This window comes from Lytechinus variegatus, chromosome 16, assembly GCF_018143015.1.
Source record: "Lytechinus variegatus isolate NC3 chromosome 16, Lvar_3.0, whole genome shotgun sequence".
NCBI lineage: Eukaryota > Metazoa > Echinodermata > Echinoidea > Temnopleuroida > Toxopneustidae > Lytechinus > Lytechinus variegatus.
The window spans coordinates 23178378-23196616 of NC_054755.1; the positions used below are offsets into that span (position 1 = coordinate 23178378).

At 37.0% G+C, this 18239-nt stretch overlaps 1 protein-coding gene across 1 annotated transcript; it reads left to right on the forward strand.

Moving 5' to 3' along the window:
* Positions 1 to 4760: 4760 nt before the first annotated feature.
* Positions 4761 to 9064, forward strand: LOC121430009. The gene is made up of 3 exons (XM_041627277.1): positions 4761 to 4857; positions 6195 to 6379; positions 8369 to 9064. Exons 2-3 carry the CDS (start codon positions 6303 to 6305, stop codon positions 8655 to 8657), a joined length of 366 nt encoding a protein of 121 aa, XP_041483211.1. The 5' UTR covers positions 4761 to 4857; positions 6195 to 6302; the 3' UTR covers positions 8658 to 9064.
* Positions 9065 to 18239: the final 9175 nt, after the last annotated feature.

The window sequence follows — 18239 nt, forward strand, 5'->3', positions numbered from 1 at the left end:
TCTGATTACATATGGTTAGGTCACCCCAACACAAGTTTATTTGAGATGCATAGATAAAATAATCAAGCATAATGCTTTGAAGTAACATGCACATCCTGGTCAGTATGCAAAATGAGGGATAACGCGAAGTCACACTCGCCCTATTTCTTTTTTATTTCATTTGAAATGTAGCCATTTTCTCATTTATTCTTCCAAATATGACAAAAAGTTCTTCGTTGATTCGCAAGGCTTACGATCGACGAATGGCACTTCCAAATGTTCAAAGGAATTTTAACAGGTTTTATATGATAAATAAAGAAAATGAATTTCGTGTAACAAAGATAATTGTGGGTGACTGATGTCGTCGGTTCCCTCAGTTCCGTACCCGCCACCTGTGACTTGCATACCACTTTCGCATCAAAATTAGTCAGCTTTATAAGTTCTCAACTTTTTATTTCACATCCTGTTTTGAGGAAATTTTCAACTTTGTTCTGTCTAATGTTCCTCGATTCAAATCGATTTGTTGCTGGGCTGAGAGCCGGGCCAAGGGGAAGGTTAGAGGGGCAAGAAGAGAAAGGAGAGGGTAGAAAGAACATTAAAAGAAGGGAGAGTGGAGAGAAAGGGATAAGGGGGGGGGGGGAGAAGGGACAGGGGAAAGGAAAGGCGAGAGACTGAGATAATGGAAAGAAAAGGGAGAGAGAGTGATGGAGAGAGAAGGGACAAAAGGAGAGAGAAGGATAATGGAAAGAAAAGGGAGGGGAGAATTGAGAGAGAAGGGACAGGAAAGACAGTGAAGGGGAAAGAAAGAAACGAGAAATAAATGAAGAGAGTGGCGAGGGAAGGAAAAGGATAGAAGAACGGCAATATAGTATCAAAGAAGGGAAAGGAAGAGAGAGGAGAGGGAACAATTAAGGAAAGGCAAAAAAAAAAGAAAAATAAGGAAATTGGAGAGAGAGATCGGATATGAATACAGAAATACCCCCCCCAAAAAAAAAAAAAAACATCAACAGCAAACAAAACAAAACCCACATTTTTTAAGGCCATTGAGACGTCATGTGTTGGTTGGTCTGGGTCGAGTGATCCATAAGAATAATAATTAAAAAAAACGATTGAGGATAAAACTTCAGCAATCGACCATCCAAATCCATGCGTTCTGCTTCAGCTAGTCGTCCCTATTTCGGATCACGCAGGCGTATTATTACCGAGGATCCCATTGGCGCCGTATGAATATGTGGACAGCGAACCGCCTAATAATCTAGCAATAGGGATCTGCAAGGTTTTATTTCGGACTACACCCAGGTGGGTTATCGTATATACCACGAACTGTAAAGACTTGTGAATTTATCTCAGACCAAATCCGGACAAGTGCTGGAAATCCGTCTCAGAGACTAGCTCAAGATCGCATCACATCAAAATGATTATCTACAAGGACATTTTTCTTGGTAATATATGTCATTCTTCTATTTGTTTTGTTTATTAGTAATGCATGCCGTTTTTCAAGGGGATATGCTTGTATTTAAATTAAAACCTATATAGCTATGCCCAAAAGTTAATGAACCCCACCAGAAAATGCACAAATTTCAAAGTGTTCAAGTTCTGCTATGTTTTCGATATTTCATTGTGAATCAGGGGAAATTAAGAGTTTCTCTTGCGACAATGCAGCCACCCTAACCCTCACCTGACCTTATAGACCAGGGATTCTCAAACTTTTTCTTTGAAGGGCCAGATGAGAATCCAAGTAAACCTGAAAGGGCCAGGGTGCATGGAGTGGTGCGCGAAGCGCAAAGACCCTTGTGGTCGGGGTCCTAGGTGCTCTTGTGCAATCTGGCCCTTATTTTAGGAGTAGGTTATTTAATCCAACAAATGTATAACAGTTTCATATGGAACGCAGACAAAATTTAAAAAGATTTCAAATTACAGCGAGAGTCAATATTAATGGTAACAAAATTGTAGTATACTAAAGGATGTCAGTCTCCTAGTCACCTTAAATATGGGAAAAGTGACAGTCTGTCAGCAACAATTATTAAGTTAAGAAGGCACTGGTGCAAAATGTTCACTGGTCAAGCAGGGGCCGCGGAAGCGGCCCCCCCCCCCCATTTTTTCCAAACCATGTACAAAAACGTAAAAATGACCATATGATTGTGGGTTTTTTGCATGGCCAGCCCCCCATTTTGAAAACCGTTCCGCGGCCCCTGTCAAGGTACTTCGGAATGAGTTAGTTCTTGAAAGTGTTCATTGTGGAAAATGCACTTTCACACCTGTATTATGTAGATCCAAACATGATGAGAACAGCGCTGGTCTTCTAATACAAAATAGATCGAACAGACAGAAAAGACTTCGCTAAACTAAGTCAAATTAATTTGACTGCCATTACTTTTATTACGGTTAGGTTTATGGATACACAATGTAATCATATTGAGCTATGTTTCATATTGTGACTTAAGTGATTTAACCCATCAGGAGAGCCTCGCGGGCCGGGTTGAGAACCCCTGCTATAGACCTTAAAGCATTGGTGGCGGAAGCCAAACAATTTAGGGGGTTTCCACCTGAAATTTTGGGATGGACACAGGTAAAAAATTTGAAAAGGTTATCAACCGAAATTATATGAGTTGCTTACCCAAAAATTTCTGACAAGCAAAAAAAAAGGGGGGGACAACACACGTTTCAGGGGGGGGGGGGGTCCACGTGAATTTAGGGGGGACGCAGGAAAAAAAGTTGACAAGCAAAAAAAAAAAAAAAAGGTTATCAAAAAAAATTTAGGGGGGACCGTCCCCCCACACTAAAATTTAGGGGGGGACACGTCCCCCCCCCCCGCTTCCGCCGCCTATGCCTTAAAGGGATGGTCCGGGCTGAAAGTATGTATAGCTTCGAATTTACTGAGCAAAATGCCAAAAATTTCATCAAAATCGGATAACAAATAACAAAGTTATTGAATTCTAAAGTGCACCAATATTTTGTAAGAACAGTCGTCATGAATATTTATTAGGTGGGCTGATGATGTCACATCTCCAATTGTTCTTTTGTATTTTATTATATGAAATTAGGCTTAGTCAATTTGTTTTCCTCCTAGAACTAGAAAAAAATGAATTGACAACTGATTTAGTGCATTAGATATTCATTGCTGCAACTTATTTCATTATGAGGGAGACATTTTATTCACATAAGTATGAAATAATGAAAATAATATGATTCTATGTAATTAGATAAGAAAACGGAAAATGGACATGTGACATCATCAGCCAACCTAATGAATATTAAACTTCAATAACTCTATTATTTGTTATCCGATTGGATGACATTTTCAGCATTTTGCTCAGTGAACTCTATGTAATAATATAAAATATTTTCAGCCTAGACCATCCCTTAAATACTCCGATAGACCTAAACGTAACCCTATACCCTTCATGGTTTTTTTTCACTTTGGATGGCTGTTGCAAAAGGAATTCTTATAAAGTGTTATATTCAATAGAGTTTATTTCTCTGGGCTCGCTGATATTCAATAGACCTACTCATCATGAAGAGGGGTGTGGCAATCTGATCTGTGGCGGGGTTCGCATTAATTAGACCAAAACAGTGAAGTCCTTGAAAAACCTCTTGTGTGTTTAAAGATTTCTAAAATGCAAATGCCGTGTCACCAGAGCAATAGCTATAGGAGCACTAGCGTAACTACGGAGGGGGGGGGGGCAGTCTGCCCCCCTGACGAGCCACAACCCATGCAAAGGACGTATCCCTGCCCCCCCCCCCCTCGGATGAGCTTGAAAGACCTTTTTTGTCCCCCCCCCTGACGAGGTTGAAGACCTTTATTGCCCCCCCCCCCCGGACGCGCTTGATTTTTTTTGGGTACAAAATCCTTTTTTTGTGATTGAAGACCTTTTTTTTTGCTTGTAAATTTTTTGGGCGGACGGTTTTGCCCCCCCCCCTGTGGAAAATTGTATAGGAGTACAGGGCACACTTACGAGACTGATTATAAATATGCCTAATTATATAAATCAAAGAGTTCTGCGTCGGCGTCACTATGGAAACGCCGTGAATAGACATATAATCTTCCAAATTTTCGGTCATATAGACCTTCTTCAACGTCCAAAAACCTTTAAAAATTTTAATTATATATATATTATTATTATTATTATTAGTAGTAGTAGTAGTAGTAGTAGTAGTAACATTTTTAAAGGTTTTTGGACGTGCTTGCAAGACGGAATGGAAGCTCCTGCTTAATGAACGTATAGACAGACTTAAGGATTTCTGGATGTCCGTATATCGTTCTGAATTTTAAAATGTTTTGTTATACGCCTATAAAGTTGAAAGTTTAAGATCCATATTTTTCCATTGTTTCTAACATAAAACGTCAATTGTCTGAACATCTATGCCAATATTTGTTACATCACGTTCCGGATCAGATAACGTCCAATTATATTGTTGGCTGGGATATATAGTGTCTCTCGAGAGATCCTCATTATGACATTGTGTTATAATACCGAAACTATACCTTTTTATATCACAAAAGTCCATCAAAATTTCGTCTCACAACCATTTAGTCCAATCATCATTTCGTTTAATCACCATTTCGTCTCATAACGAGTTGGTCTATTCATTTCAATTCCATCCACTTCACATCACTCAGTCCATACAAATGGTATGGCAGTTGAACGAATTGGCATTAGACGAATTGGAAATAAACCGGTACAATTATGTGGAGTAGGTCCAAGTTATAAGGAACTTGACCAGATTTGAGTAGTAACATGAGGACTGCCTTTGCTTCTTCCTCTTTTGGATTCCATTTTTAATTCGTTTTTGTTTGCAGGCAAAGAACTCTTCACTGATGCCTGGAGCTTTGAGCCGGTTGGAGCCGGCAAAACCTTACTTAGATTGAAAGGAAAAGTAAGTATACGGCACTGGCGGATCGGGGGGGGGGGGATCCGTCCCGTACGCCCCCCTTTGCATGAGAGGTATAATCTGTAATGTACATCTGTCGTTTTAATAAGTGTGTCCCCCTTAAAAGCGAGGACCTTTTTTTTTCTTTGCTTGTCAGATTTTCCGGAACGAAATGACCTTAAATTTTGGATGAAAACTTTTTTTGCTTGTCCAATTTTCCTTGGGGAAAATGTGCCCCGGCCTTTTGGAAGATCTTGCATGGATCTATACGGGATTGATCTATACGGGATTGATGTACTGGTGGTCGCAGCAGCGAACGTTGCATAAAAATGTATGCATGGTACTCAATAAAGGCCATTGTCGTGTTAATGGGAGAAAATTAAAAAGAATTCCGTAGAAATCGTATAAATAATTCATTTAGAATGATAATAATAATAATAATAATAATAATGGTATTTCATTCAAAGACTGTTCGCAGCAAGAGCTGAATTGTACAGAACTTTCACATAAAAAACAACATAAATTAACAGTATCAAAATAGAATAATTTTATAAAAATACAAAGCATGAAAAAATATACTATCATTAATACTTTGGGGGTTAATATGTCTTGAGGATATCGAGATTTTGAATCAGTGACGTATTCAGAGTATAAGGAGAAATGGAGGTGGGTAACAATGGGTTAATAATTAGAATAAAGTTTTATAATTATACAGAGAGTTTTGTATACTTATTTCGTTCTACTGAAACATTACATTAACAATTAACAATCGTAGTCACTATATACAGTTCACATTTTATAACATCATTAAGACTTCCTTGTCGAGTGAGGATTCGAATTCTGATCAGCACGATGAATGATCATTTGCCCCCCCCCCCCCCCCCTCCCCCATGCAAGATTTTTTTTTCCGACACCACGTCAAAATGTAGGCTATATGGGAAGAGTAGAAAAATGCAGCTCTCGTCCAGCAGTGTGTCAAATAATTACGATAGGCTTGAAAAAAGAATCGCAGCTAGACAATTAAAGTTCAATTTTTTCCATTATACTATATCACAAACATTCCCCACCCCCGCATTTCCCTGTCGAATCAGGTAAGAATTTGAGAACGGCTCAGTACAATGAATGATAATTTAATAATAATAATAATAATCATTATTAGTTGTGTTTTTTTGTGGGGGCCGGGGGGGGGGGGGGGGGGGTCGTTACGACATGTACAACTAAATACACAATATGGGTCACAAGATTAAGGGAAAATTGACGGCATGTGCGCTAAATAAGATATCACTATTGTAATTATCATTTATTACATTATTATTCATTACTATATATATTGTAATATACAGATAGTGAACGAAGTACCAAGTCCCATTGACGAGGGACTGATCGGCGGAAACAAATCTGCAGAAGACGACGAACCAGCAGCCACCGAGGACCCAGTTAGGACCCTTAAGATGCCTCACCTGGCAGAAGCCGCCCAGCCATACGCCTTGAAAGATTACCAGTTATGGCTGAGAAGTTACGTTGGTCGGTGAGTAGCTCATAATTAGCGTAGATTGTAAGGCCCGTATTCTGAAGTCACGTTTAACTTAAACTCGGGTCTAAAGTTGTGGTTTAAGTATGGGAAGCCAAAAGTATGAAAAAAATTAAGTTGGACATTTCTTATGTTTACTCTGCTCTTTCCTGATTCTTTTTTTTTTTTATTTTGTATGCACAACTTCAATGAATTGGAAATGCGAGATGAGTCGATGATGACCCTTACTATATCTTTGTTTTTATTGACTGAAGTATATCATATCATCATCATATCATATCAGCCATGTTCAGCCCACTGCAGGGCGAAGGCCTCCTCAAGTTGGTGCCAAAGGTGCTTGTCTTGTGCTGACGCAATCCAATTTATACCAATGAATTTTGTGAGCTCGTCACTCCATCTCAATTTCTGTCTACCCCGATTTCGTGATCCTAGCCATGGTCTCCATTCTGTGATGCGTTTGGTCCACCTATTATCATGTGATCTTGCAAGGTGGCCAGCCCATCTCCATTTCATTGATTTAATTGCTTTGATTACGTCTATTACTTTAGTCTGGTTCCTAATCCATTGTATGGTTTTCCTATCACGTTTTGATATCCCTAGCATTATACGTTCCATACTGTGTTGAGTGGTTTTTAATTTCTGTTCCATTTTCTTTGTTACAGACCAGGTTTCGGAACCAGGTCATTGCCGGTATAACACATTGATTAAAGACTTTTCTTTTAAGGCAAATTGGCATATTGCTCTTCATAATGTCATTGAAATTCCCAAAAGCGATCCATCCAGCTCTTGTCCTCCTTTTAACTTCTTCCAGTTGTTCATGATCCATTCTGACATGTTGCCCAAGGTAGATATAATGATATACTCTCTCGATATCAGAATTATCCATTATGATTCTTTGCTCCGTAGCAAATTTGTTGAACATTACTTTTGTCTTTTTCATGTTGATCTTCAGCCCTACTTTGTTACTTTCAGTGTTGAGATCGTTGAGCATATTTTCTAGCTTGAGGCCATCATCAGTGATTAGAATGATATCATCGGCAAACCTTAGGTGATGGAGACACTCGCCATCAATGTTTAGCCCTGTACTTTCCCAGTCTATTTTACGTATTATTTCCTCCAGTGCAGCGTTGAACAGTTTGGGTGAAATAGTATCTCCCTGTCGCACTCCTCTGTTAATGGGGAATTCATCACTGTCTTTGTGCAGTTGAATGGTTGCAGTTGCTTGTATACTGACGTATACAATATTTCAATTAGTATAAGGACCAAGTTGAATGAATCATAATGGCAATTCCATATGTTCAGGGTGGAAGAAAACTTTGTTTCACAGGAGAATCAGGGGAAAAAATGAACATTTCATATAAAAGACAGAGCGAGTGAGCGATATCATTATAGTCCCCTCATTTGAATACTGACCAGAATACGTATTAAGTTGTGAAATATGGTGAAACCTTAAAATACAAAATGCCATAATCTCTTCTTTCACTTCCGATGTTGATGAAAATTATGCTTGTTTGATTTTTCTCTTTTTATTCAAAATCATTATTCTGCTGCAAAAGGGGTGGACTTGTTCTTTAAAGACCAACTTGAATGAACCATATAGGTATTTCCATATTTTTCAGGGAGAAAGAAAACTTGTTTCACATGACATGAGAATGAGGAGATTAGAATATTTCAGATTTCATATAATAAAATACAAAATAAATAGTGCCGGAGTGACATATAACCAGTCGCCTCATCGGACCATCAGGATGCATGTTGTCAAATAGGTTATAGTCAAACTTTAAAATGCCAGATCTCTCTCTTTTTTTCCCCTTTTTTTTACATCCGATTGTGATGAAATTTTCAGTGTAAAGTTATGCTTGATGGATTTTTCTCTATTTATTCAAATTAACATTTTTCTGGGGGTGAACTTAAGTTTACTCACCTAGTGACGCGGTAAATTTCGTTTTCAAATAACGGTAAAATAATTCTTGTATTTATGTGTAGGTTGGTAAATAGGAAAAAGGAAGAGATTGCAGCCCTGAGGAATAACGGCGACGGTGAAGAAGCGGACAAGATGGGGGCAGAGTTGGAAATCTTTAAGGATAACATCACCTCGGATATCAAAGAAGTCATAATCTCTTCATTCGAAGAGAAAGATTTTAGATTCTATACTGCCGATGAAGATGAGTATGAAGTTGAAGGGATGCTCGTCCCCATGACCTGCCCCAAAGATGACCCGGACGTAATATTTCTCTACTTCATACAAGATGGTTTGGTGACCGAAACGTGTTAGGTCATTCATTGGATGCAATTCGAGTTGACAATAATAATAATAATAAATGCATAGCGCATAATATTCGACGGAATCTCTATGCGCTTGTACAAAAGAGGTAATTAAGTCTAATACAGGTATACTGAGAATAAAATACAAAAATACTAAATGAATAATTAACAAAACATTGTAACATACATGGTGCTTTTCCTATATAAAAATAATCTAACATATGAGAACGAGTATGTTTTTTAAAGATTTGAGAAAGGTTGAAGTACATGTGATGGCCCTCAGATTATTAGGCAGTTTATTTCCACAGTACAGGTGCTGCTGACTGAAAGGCACGATCACCAAACTGACAATAGACGTTGTTAAAAATGGCTAGAAGAGCGGAGATATCTTTGTGGGACATATTCAGTAATCAGATACAATAGGGACTTACTAACTAATGCTTTATGACATATTGGTATTATCTTAAAAACAATTCTCTTCTGTACAGGCAACCCATGCAAGCGCAACAACAGGGGCGTTATGGGATCTTTACCTTTAGCACGCATGATAAGTCTGCATTTGGCTGCGCTGTTTTGCACTGTTTGAATCTTTATATCTTTTTTCAGGCAGGCCATGTAAATGCGAATTGCATACAAAAGTCAATTCTGGAAGAAACAAAAGCATGAATCAACATTTCAGTGGTCTTTTTACACAAGTAATTCCGAATTTTTGCATTTCTTCTCAGTGAACACATTGCAGATTGAATCATAATCCTAACGTTCTTTTAATTGAAGGTGTTGATCCATGTGAACGCCAGGTTGCGTGCTTTGGTTGTCTCGTGTATATACATCCACCCCATCTATTTCAATACAAGTTGGTGTTAAAGCAGGATTAAACTTAGATGAAAAAAAAAATGAATCACTTCAGTCTTCTGTGGTTTGATTTTCAAACTATTTCTTCGGGCCCGGCCAAGACACCCAAGACAGAACTTCAGCAAGATAAACATTAATCCTGCTTGCAACATTCTATAGATTATGTGGTTTGAATGCTAAATACATTTGAGTGTCATCAGCATAAAGCATCTAGGGCTCCGTAACACAAAGGTTTGCGATGGATTGCAAATATGAAAGAAGCGCACTGATTGGTCCCTGGTCAGTATTCTAAACCAAATACGCATGTAACATTGATATTGATTAGTTAGTTCATTTTGCGATTGATCGCTTATCTTTATGTTACGGAACCCAGGCCATGCTGATATTTGGAGAGCTGTATAGCGTGCAGAGCAATGGACCAATTATGGATCCCTGAGGCACCCCGCATTAGTCAGTGATTGGTTTGGAAAGAGCTTCCTTCACCTTTACAACATGTGTATACATAAATTAATCATATTTCTTGCAGATAATTGCACATTAGTGATTGATCGCCATTTTGCTCCTTGAAATAATAATCTGATTTGCTACAGCTTATGTTGATCTATCAGTTGTAAATTTGCAACAGAATATTTGCAATTGATCGCAAATATTTTCTTGCAACACCCACTTAGTTAATCAATCAGATCTGTAATTAGGACGTCTGCGGTGCATTCAGGTTATACAATCAATTTGCATATCCGTATCATCCCGGGGGGGGGGGGGGCACTTCCATCGAGTGGATACCATGCGCGACCATGGGGTCTCGAGAACCCTAAACACGTTTTATCAATATTCTGAAAATGCACCCCTTAACAAGTATTGACGTGTGAAACCCTATCTTAGCAAGTATTGGATACAAAATGATACTCTTGGCAAGTATTCCCGGACATGACTCCCCGAACGAGTATAACGATATTTTTGTCTCACCTGCGAAGCAGAGTGAGACTATAGGCGCCGCTTTTCCGACGGCGGCGGCGGCGGCGGCGGCGTCAACATCAAATCTTAACCTGAGGTTAAGTTTTTGAAATGACATCATAACTTAGAAAGTATATGGACCTAGTTCATGAAACTTGGCCATAAGGTTTATCAAGTATTACTGAACATCCTGTTAAAGTTTCATGTCACATGACCAAGGTCAAAGGTCATTTAGGGTCAATGAACTTAGACCATGTTGGAGGAATCAACATTGAAATCTTAACCTGAGGTTAAGTTTTTGAAATGTCATCATCATAACTTAGAAAATATATGGACCTAGTTCATGAAACTTGGACATAAGGTTAATCAAGTATCACTGAACATCCTGCATGAGTTTCACGTCACATGACCAAAGTCAAAGGTCATTTAGGGTCAATGAACTTTGTCCGAATTGGGGATATCTGTTGAATTCCCATCATAACTTTGAAAGTTTATGGATCTGATTCATGAAACTTGGACATAATAGTAATCAAGCATCACTGAATATTTTGTGCAAGTTTCAGGCCTAATGATTAAGGTCAAAGGTCATTTAGGGTCAATGAACTTTGGCCGAATCGGGGGTATCTGTTGAATTACCATCATAACTTTGAAAGTTTATTAGTTTAGTTCATTAAACTTGGACATATGAGTCATCAAATATCACTGAACATCCTGTGCGCGTTTCAGGTCACATGACCAAGGTCAAAGGTCAATGAACTTTGGCCGAATTGGGTGTATCAGTTGAATTACCATCAAAACTTTGAAAGTTTATGGATCTGATTCATGAAACTTGTACATAAGAGTAATCAAGTATCACTGAACATCCTGTGCGAGTTTCAGGTCACATGATCAAGGTCAAAGGTCATGTAAGGTAAATGAACTTTGGCCATGTTGGGGTTTTTTGTTGAATAACCATCATATCTCTGTAAGTTTATTGGTCTAGTTCATAAAAAGTGGACATAAGAGTAACCATGTATTACTGAACATCTTGTGCGAGTTAGAGTAGTATTCAAAGTCAACACTGCTGCTATATTGAACCGCGTGATGCAGGTGAGACGGCCAGAGGCATTCCACTTGTTATTGTTATATGTCACTGGCGTCGGTCTTGATTTTAGACACCCTCGCAAATTTGACTCTTAACACGATTTCCTGGCGGAATTAGATACTTTTTTTTCAATGTTTTAGTGTTTTTGACACCTTATTACGTTACATAGGTAACGTGCCTTATCTTGAACATGGCATCTTTTTACATGTTTTTTTTTTGGTCGCGCATGTTATCCACTCGTCAATGTAAATGCCCCCCCCCCCCCCGATCTCCGATCTGTACGTGGAACGTGACTGACTCATCAAAGTGTGCAAATAAAGTAGTTGACATGATTAGTGCAAGCTTCATAAAAAGTTTGATGATCAGGTTTCGTTCTTTTTTCTTCGTCCTGTAGTGGTTATCGTTAATGTTTGTGCGGTTGTTATTTTGTTGTGATGCACCCCCCCCCCAATTTTATGCTCCCGTGTTTCAATCTGGTGTATTTAATTACATCAGACATTTCAGATGTTCAGTTTCCGGTCTTTGTTAAAATCGCAGCACTAATAGTTCTTTCATTTCTATATAGCAACTTCCTAATTCACTCACATGTAATATTTTTTACAATTATTTTCCAGATTATCATTACCAATATTGTATTTAAAAAAAGATTTCCCATGTAGATTGTATATGGTAACTTTGAATTTACCTCATTTATTTGTTCGTTTTTTATGATGAATGGAATACTATCATTTAAATATCTATAATCGTTTCATTAAGATATACTAAATGATTTCTTGCGACTGTCAGATATTCAAGATGGTAACATTTACAAGCCAGTTCACGGTCAGCTCATGATCAACGTTTCTCAAATGACCTTTGTGATTTTTCATTGGGATAAGCACTATCATTTCCAAATGTAGATGTTGTGTAAGCTTTACCGGTAGAGTATTCAAATTGTAAGAACAAAAGGCATTGTATAGACCAGGTGACTAGAATAGTACATCATGGATGAAGTTTGGAAATCTGTTTTATTGTCTGCCTTTGGCACATTTGACTATTGTTTAGGCTATTGTCAAATGCCAGTGATTATGAAGGCTCTATTTATTACTCTTCAGCTTGGATGTAATAAAGTGAATATTTTGAAAGGAATATGTATGAATAATCATCATATCACAAGTGCCTATTTCAGTGAATTTGAAAGCCACCTTCATGGTTTATCTCAAATGACCTTTTTATGCTCGTGTGCAGTTTACAACTGTGAACAGGCTTATTGCAGCCGTATATGAAAGCCAGTTCGTAGTTCCTTTCTGCGCATGATCAGAGGAAGTTCATTTGTACTTAAGTGACATGGTGGTTTAGAATTTAATGAGATAAGCACCAACTTCGATGTCTTGATTATTCATATATTCTTTTGAATTGTTTTTCATTTAAATCCAAAGACAACAACAATGCATCCACGAACGACTGGTATTTCACAGTTTGCCAAGTACATTGTGCAACATATGCTAAGACATGCATTCAAAGTAAGAATGCAACAAATACCTTCATAAAGTGTTCATTTGTGCGCTATTCTTGTCACCTGATCTATTCAATTTCTTCATCCTGCTATGTAAGACATGCTGATGTAATATCTTGCTTTGAAATCTGCCTATCATAATGAAAGAAATGAAAGGTCATTTGACCAAAATTGTTCACGAAGTAACTGCGAACTGGTCTATTCCCATACCCCCTAGCCCCCTAGTTCCCGATGCCAAAATGATGTAAGTTCCAAGCACATTTGTATTACTGGGCAGAATGCACTTTTCAAATTAAAAAATGAAGACTTTAATTTATTCCAAATGGAGCAGAATCCACGATAAGCGTTTTTCAGTAAATCATTTCTTTTTCATTCACCTCTTCAATGAATTAGAGTGTCATCATCATAGGCGGCGGAAGCGGGGGGGACGTGTCCCCCCTAAATTTGAGGAGGGGGGGACGGTCCCCCCTAAATTTGAGGAGGGGGGGACGGTCCCCCCTAAATTTGAGGAGGGGGGGACGGTCCCCCCCTAAATTTGTTGTTGAGAACCTTTTTTTTTTTGGCTTGTCAAAATTTTTTTGGTTGTCCCCTCCTTAAATTTTTTGCTTCCGCCGCCAATGGTCATCATCCAGACCTGCCAACGTCTGGGAATGAAAAATTGTATTCTGTGATAAAAACACTGTATTTTTCCTCCCAAAAAATGTATTTCATAACAAAATGCGTGGCGCACTCGTTCATCGCGGCGCACAAGCTGCATGCAAGTTAAAATGCGTACTGTTTTTGCAGATGGAAAAAAAAACATTACAACATGTTCATATCTCACCCTGGTTATATAAACAATATGATTTAAAAAAAAGTTACCTAAAATTACATTTATCTAATAACCACATTTGTGTAAGTTTCATGAAATAGAGACATTTTTTAATTTTTTTTTTACAAAAACGTATTTTTCAAAGAAAAAACTGAATGCCGTATTTTGGTTGCAAAAACGTACTAAATACACCAAAATAGGTCTGCATCATCTAAGATTAATCAAAGCATGTTCTTAAGAATCTAGCAATAATTGATCACAATTCGGTGATTGGCTGGGATGGTCTTTTAATAAACTATTTTATCTATTAATGGGTGTTGGTCGGGGTGTATTAAAAAACAATTTTTTTAGGATGTGTGTGATGTGGTCAACTTTTAAAAAGATGATTGGACACAGCATGGCCTATATGAAAAAAAATACTTAAAGGTCAAGTCCACCACAGAAAAATGTTGATTTGAGAAAACAGAGAAAAAGTTAGACTAACATAACGCTGAAAATGTCATCAAAATCGGATGTAAATTATGTAAAAATATGAAATTTCAAAGTTTCGCTTATTTTTCACCAAACGGTGATATGCACAACTCAGCGACATGCAAATGAGAGAGTCGATGTCCCTCATTCATTATTTCTTTTATTTTTATTGTTTGAATTATACACTATTTCATTTTGGTTTTTTTTTTTTACAAAGTTGACAATAGGGACCAACTTGACTGAACTATATAGTATTAAACAATGCTAATTCCACATGTTCAGGGAGGAATTAATCGTTGTTTTATTTGACAATGAGGAGAAAATTAGAATATTCTATTTAATAAAATACAAAATAAATAGTGAGTGGACGACGTCACCAGTCTCTTTTTTGTGAAATTAAACGAAACTTTAAAATATCATAACTTTATTATTTTACATCCAATTTCGATTATATTTTCAGTGTTATGCTTGTTGGATTTTTCTCTTTTTATTCAAATTAACTTTTTGTTGGGGTGGACTTGTCCTTTAAGGAAGAGACTGGGGGGGGGGGGTGAGTGGCAAACAAGCTTTTAAGATATTACATTTACTCCCACAACATGGTATGTCAACTTTTGGGTTTGTGACGATTTTTGGCAACCAATACTCTGTTTACTGTATATGGTCAACTTGAATTTATCAGTTGTTCACAGATTTTGGGCAGCTTTTGTTATTCTTTTATTAGCAGACTTTGATTTGTCGAGTCTACAAATTGTTTGCTGGATATCCAGAGTAGATATGAATGCATTTATTGATGCTTATTTGACGCTCTTTGGACATGAACACAAATGTTTGTAGCAGAAATATATATAGTCACGATACTGAACATATTCGTAATGGTTCGATGATAATCCATCGGAGATTAAAGAAATTTTATATTAGATTTTTTTTAATTTCTGACGTCATTAAAGGAGCAGCGGCCACAAAAAACATAAAATGCATAAACTTCATTTTTAATGGTTCATAATGACTATTTTTCCCCTTTAGAAAAGGGTGTGAAATGATTTGACATAATGAAGGTACACCACTTTGTTGGAGAAAATGTCATTTCATTGACATGTAAATTGCCTATACCTCGATGTTCGTTAATCCGAAAACGTAGAAGGGTTCGTTAATCCGAACATTTGTGGCGTTATTCCGAAGGTTCGATAATCTGAAAACGAAATAAGGTTCGATGTTCCGAAGGTTCGTTAATCCGAAAACGAAATAAGGTTCGTTGTTCCGAAGGTTCATTAGTCCGAAAACGAAATTAGGTTCGTTAATCATTTCGTTTTCGGACTAACGAACCTTCGGATTTACGAACCTCATTTCGTTTTCGGACTAACGAACTTTCGGAATAACGAACCTTCGGAATATCCGAACCTTCGGAATAACGAAGCTTCGGAATTACGAATGTATGCAGGCCTTGACACCCTCACACTTGCGCCCCAAACGTCCACATTGCACACTCAAACTAAGAGTAAATATATCGATGACGTAATGATTCGCCCATATAGCTCGCATGCAGTTCGATGTACTTCAGCTATTCAGCGAGACCGTCCATCACGTGAATGAAATGTGAACATACATTGAAAGGAAAACTTAAAGGGAGGCTATGAGCTGAATGTATTTATATCTAAATAGAGTAAAATCAAAAGAGCAAAACGCTAAACATTTCATCAAAATCGGAAACAAATTACAAAGTTATTGAATTCTAAGCTTTAGCAATATTTTGTGAAAACAGTCATGAATATTCATTAGATGGGCTGATGATGTCACATCCGCACTTTCCTTTTCTTATGTTATTACTTGAAATCACAATTTTTTCATTTTTTTCTTACATGTGTAAATGATGTGTCTCTATCAGGATGAAATACATGTAAGTTGCAGCAATAGATAACTAACTAAGGCACTTAATTAGTTGTCAATCCAATTGTTTTAGTTCTTGGTAGGATCTTTTTTAATAAACCTAATTTCATACCAAAAAATAAAAAAGAACATAATGCATATTCATAAAGACATGCCTAGAACTGTTTCACCAGAATAATGCAAATTTTTAAAATTCGACAATTTTGTTATCAGATTTTGATCAAATTTTTCCCAAAATATTGATAAATTTAAAAATTCAATAACTTCGTCATTTATTATCCGATTCAAAATCTTTTAATGAAATTTTCAGTCTGGACCATCCCTTTAAATTGGGGAATTCGGGAGATGTCAATTCTTTGTTTACTCACATGGTATATATATTTCTTATTCATAATGATGATGATAATAGTTTTATTTACCCAGGGTTCAGTTAGGAAACTATACCAGTAGGCCCTGCATAACATAGGTTATGACTCATTCTCTTTCTTTCCTTTTAATTATGTCAAAGAACTGTATTTCTTTTGTGTAGTAAGTAAATGATGATACACATAAGACCTCATTGGGTGATTTCAAGTTCAGTGTTGACCTTTTGGTGTTGGTGTTGGGTCAATTTTTACACGATTATAACACCAAACATAAAATGAGGATGGTCCCGAAAAGTCACTCACTAGTTGCAGAGATGTCAATAATATGATCTGGATCAGTTTTACAAACTCTTAATAAGTTTCGGAGCTAGGGGAGGCAATCGAAATTTCAACACTAACACCAACACCAAGGCCAACACTGAACTTGAAATCATCCATTCTATCTAGCGAGTTATTTCCATCGAATCACTCATCCCAGACACCCGAAGCACGGTATAAAAACGACCTTGTTTTTCATTTAAAAAGATCGTCAAAACTATCTGTTTTTGACCATCCAACCCTGGTGTAAAGGGCAGCAACATCATGAGTACCATTCAATTAATTATTAATTAATTATTAATAATGGTCTGCATACCTCACACACATGTAGGTATACCAGACACACACACCCTCACCCACGCACACCCTAGTAAATGCAGTTCACATACCCACTGCTTATAGCTTTAAAGGTTCAGTTTACCCCAGAATAAAAAAATTGAATAAAGAGAAAATTACAGCAAGCATAATGCTGAAAATTTCATCAAAATTTGGATGTAAGATAAGAGAACTATGACATTTTAAAGTTTCACTTATATTTCAAAAAATAGTTATATGCACAATTTAGTCACATGCTAATGAGAGAATTGATGATGTCCCTCACTATTTCTTTTGTTTTTCATTGTTTTAATTGTATTCATATTTCCTATAAGAAAATACAAAAGAAATGGTGAGTGATGTCATCAGTTCCCTCATTTGCATACCAACCGGGATGCGCAACTGTTTTGTGAAATTAAGCATCAGCTAATCATGTCATAACTTACTTTTCTTTACATCCGATTTCGATGAAATTTTCAGTGTTATGCTTGGTGGATTTTCCTCTTTTTATGAAAATTTAGGTACTATTGGGGTGGACTTGTCCTTTCATTGCTGTAAAAAAATATCAAGCCTGACCCACCCGGAACTTTAATGAAATGTACACACAGAAACACCCTAATGTACATCTTTTTTTCAATTAAAGAATGAAACCTTTGGAACAACATAGCTTCTGTGAAAACAGAAAAATCACAGAAACAGATGAACATAAGTTTGAAAAAAATCAGACAAATAATAAGAAAGTTATGAGCATTTGAATATTGTGATCACTAATGCTATGGAGATCCTCAAATTTGCAATGCGACAAGGATGTGTGATGTCACTTGTGAACAACTCTCCCCATTACTATAGTATATATTTTACTTAAATTGCCTCATTTATCAAATCTATCAGTAGATCATGTGTTCTTTCTAAAGGAGGGCATGTAATACAGATTTTAAAAGAATACATCATGGATAAAGAGTTTGCATCATCATAAGAAAAAGCAAAAAGAGACATTTCGAGGGTATTTTATAGTCCACCATAGGGAAAGTTGTTCATCAGTG